The sequence below is a fragment of the Pterocles gutturalis genome, unplaced genomic scaffold (assembly GCF_000699245.1).
Source record: "Pterocles gutturalis isolate BGI_N339 unplaced genomic scaffold, ASM69924v1 scaffold3337, whole genome shotgun sequence".
In the NCBI taxonomy this organism is placed as follows: Eukaryota; Metazoa; Chordata; class Aves; order Pterocliformes; family Pteroclidae; genus Pterocles; species Pterocles gutturalis.
The window spans coordinates 1-968 of NW_010109942.1; the positions used below are offsets into that span (position 1 = coordinate 1).

The following is a 968-nucleotide window of genomic DNA, read 5'->3' on the forward strand; positions in this document are numbered from 1 at the left end:
CGTCGATCTGTAAGACCTGAGACAGGAAGACGTTTGAGCCTGGTTTCAGCCCTGGCTTTGCTCCCACTGGGCCACTCGCTGTCTCCCGATGCCACCCTGCGATCCCATCCCCTGTCCCTGCTGTGGGAGCAGCCGTACGACCGGGAACGCTGCAGGGGTCCGGCACACGGAGCTGGGAACGCCACAGCCCGGAGGTTAAACTCCTACGAGCCCGATGCAGCTTTGCAGCTGCTCTCCCGAGGTTCCGTGGCCCATGCGTCTCCTACGCTGGCCCCACACAAATGCCACGAGGAGAAGGCCCCCGATGAAACCAGACACTTAAAAATCCGCTTCTCTGAGCGTTTCCCCATCCACACCCCACCCCGCAGCCCAAGAACCGAGCGCAGTGAATCAGAAACGCTCAAAATGCCACGAGTTCAACAGCTGGGCGTGGGAGCAGCGCTGCAGAACCCCTCGACTTCTGAGTATTGAAACCAAGAATCCAGAAAGTTTGAGCACCTACACGGGTTCCCAGAGAAAAGACCCGCACGCGGCAACAGAGAAACCTCCCGGCGTCCCGGCGTGCGGCTCTTCGAGATGAACCACAACAGCAAGGGGCAATCACGGACCAAGGGTCATATTCCAAAATCTACTTTGGGCAAAATGTTCATCAGAAGGAGTCAACCCAGCCCCGAACAGCCCCACCCGCAGCGAGCTGGCCGGAGCCCACGTGCTGAGTCAATGTGAAAACCCAAACCCACCGGTGACACCCCCGGGGTAGGAGGACCCCCAGGCGCTCGGCTGCTGGAGCGGCTCACACAGAGAAGGACGTTTGAGGGAACCTCAGCGAGTTCACCCCCGTGTTTGTGGGTTATTACCTGGCCCAGGTGCTCCACGGTAACGAGCTGGGTACCGGCAGAGTCACAGCAACGAGAGAGACTAAAGCGAGCCCTCGGCAGCCGCAGAGAACGGCCCCAGGCAGGGGGCCA

At 60.4% G+C, this 968-nt stretch overlaps 1 protein-coding gene across 1 annotated transcript in view; it reads right to left on the bottom strand.

Moving 5' to 3' along the window:
* Positions 1-6: 6 nt before the first annotated feature.
* KANSL1 (KAT8 regulatory NSL complex subunit 1) overlaps positions 7-968 on the bottom strand; it is a gene marked incomplete at its 3' end in the record, with an annotated part of 74,432 nt that continues 73,470 nt past the window's right edge. Inside the window, 1 exon segment of the mRNA XM_010073127.1 lies at positions 7-16. Coding sequence (XP_010071429.1) covers positions 7-16 — 10 coding nt within the window.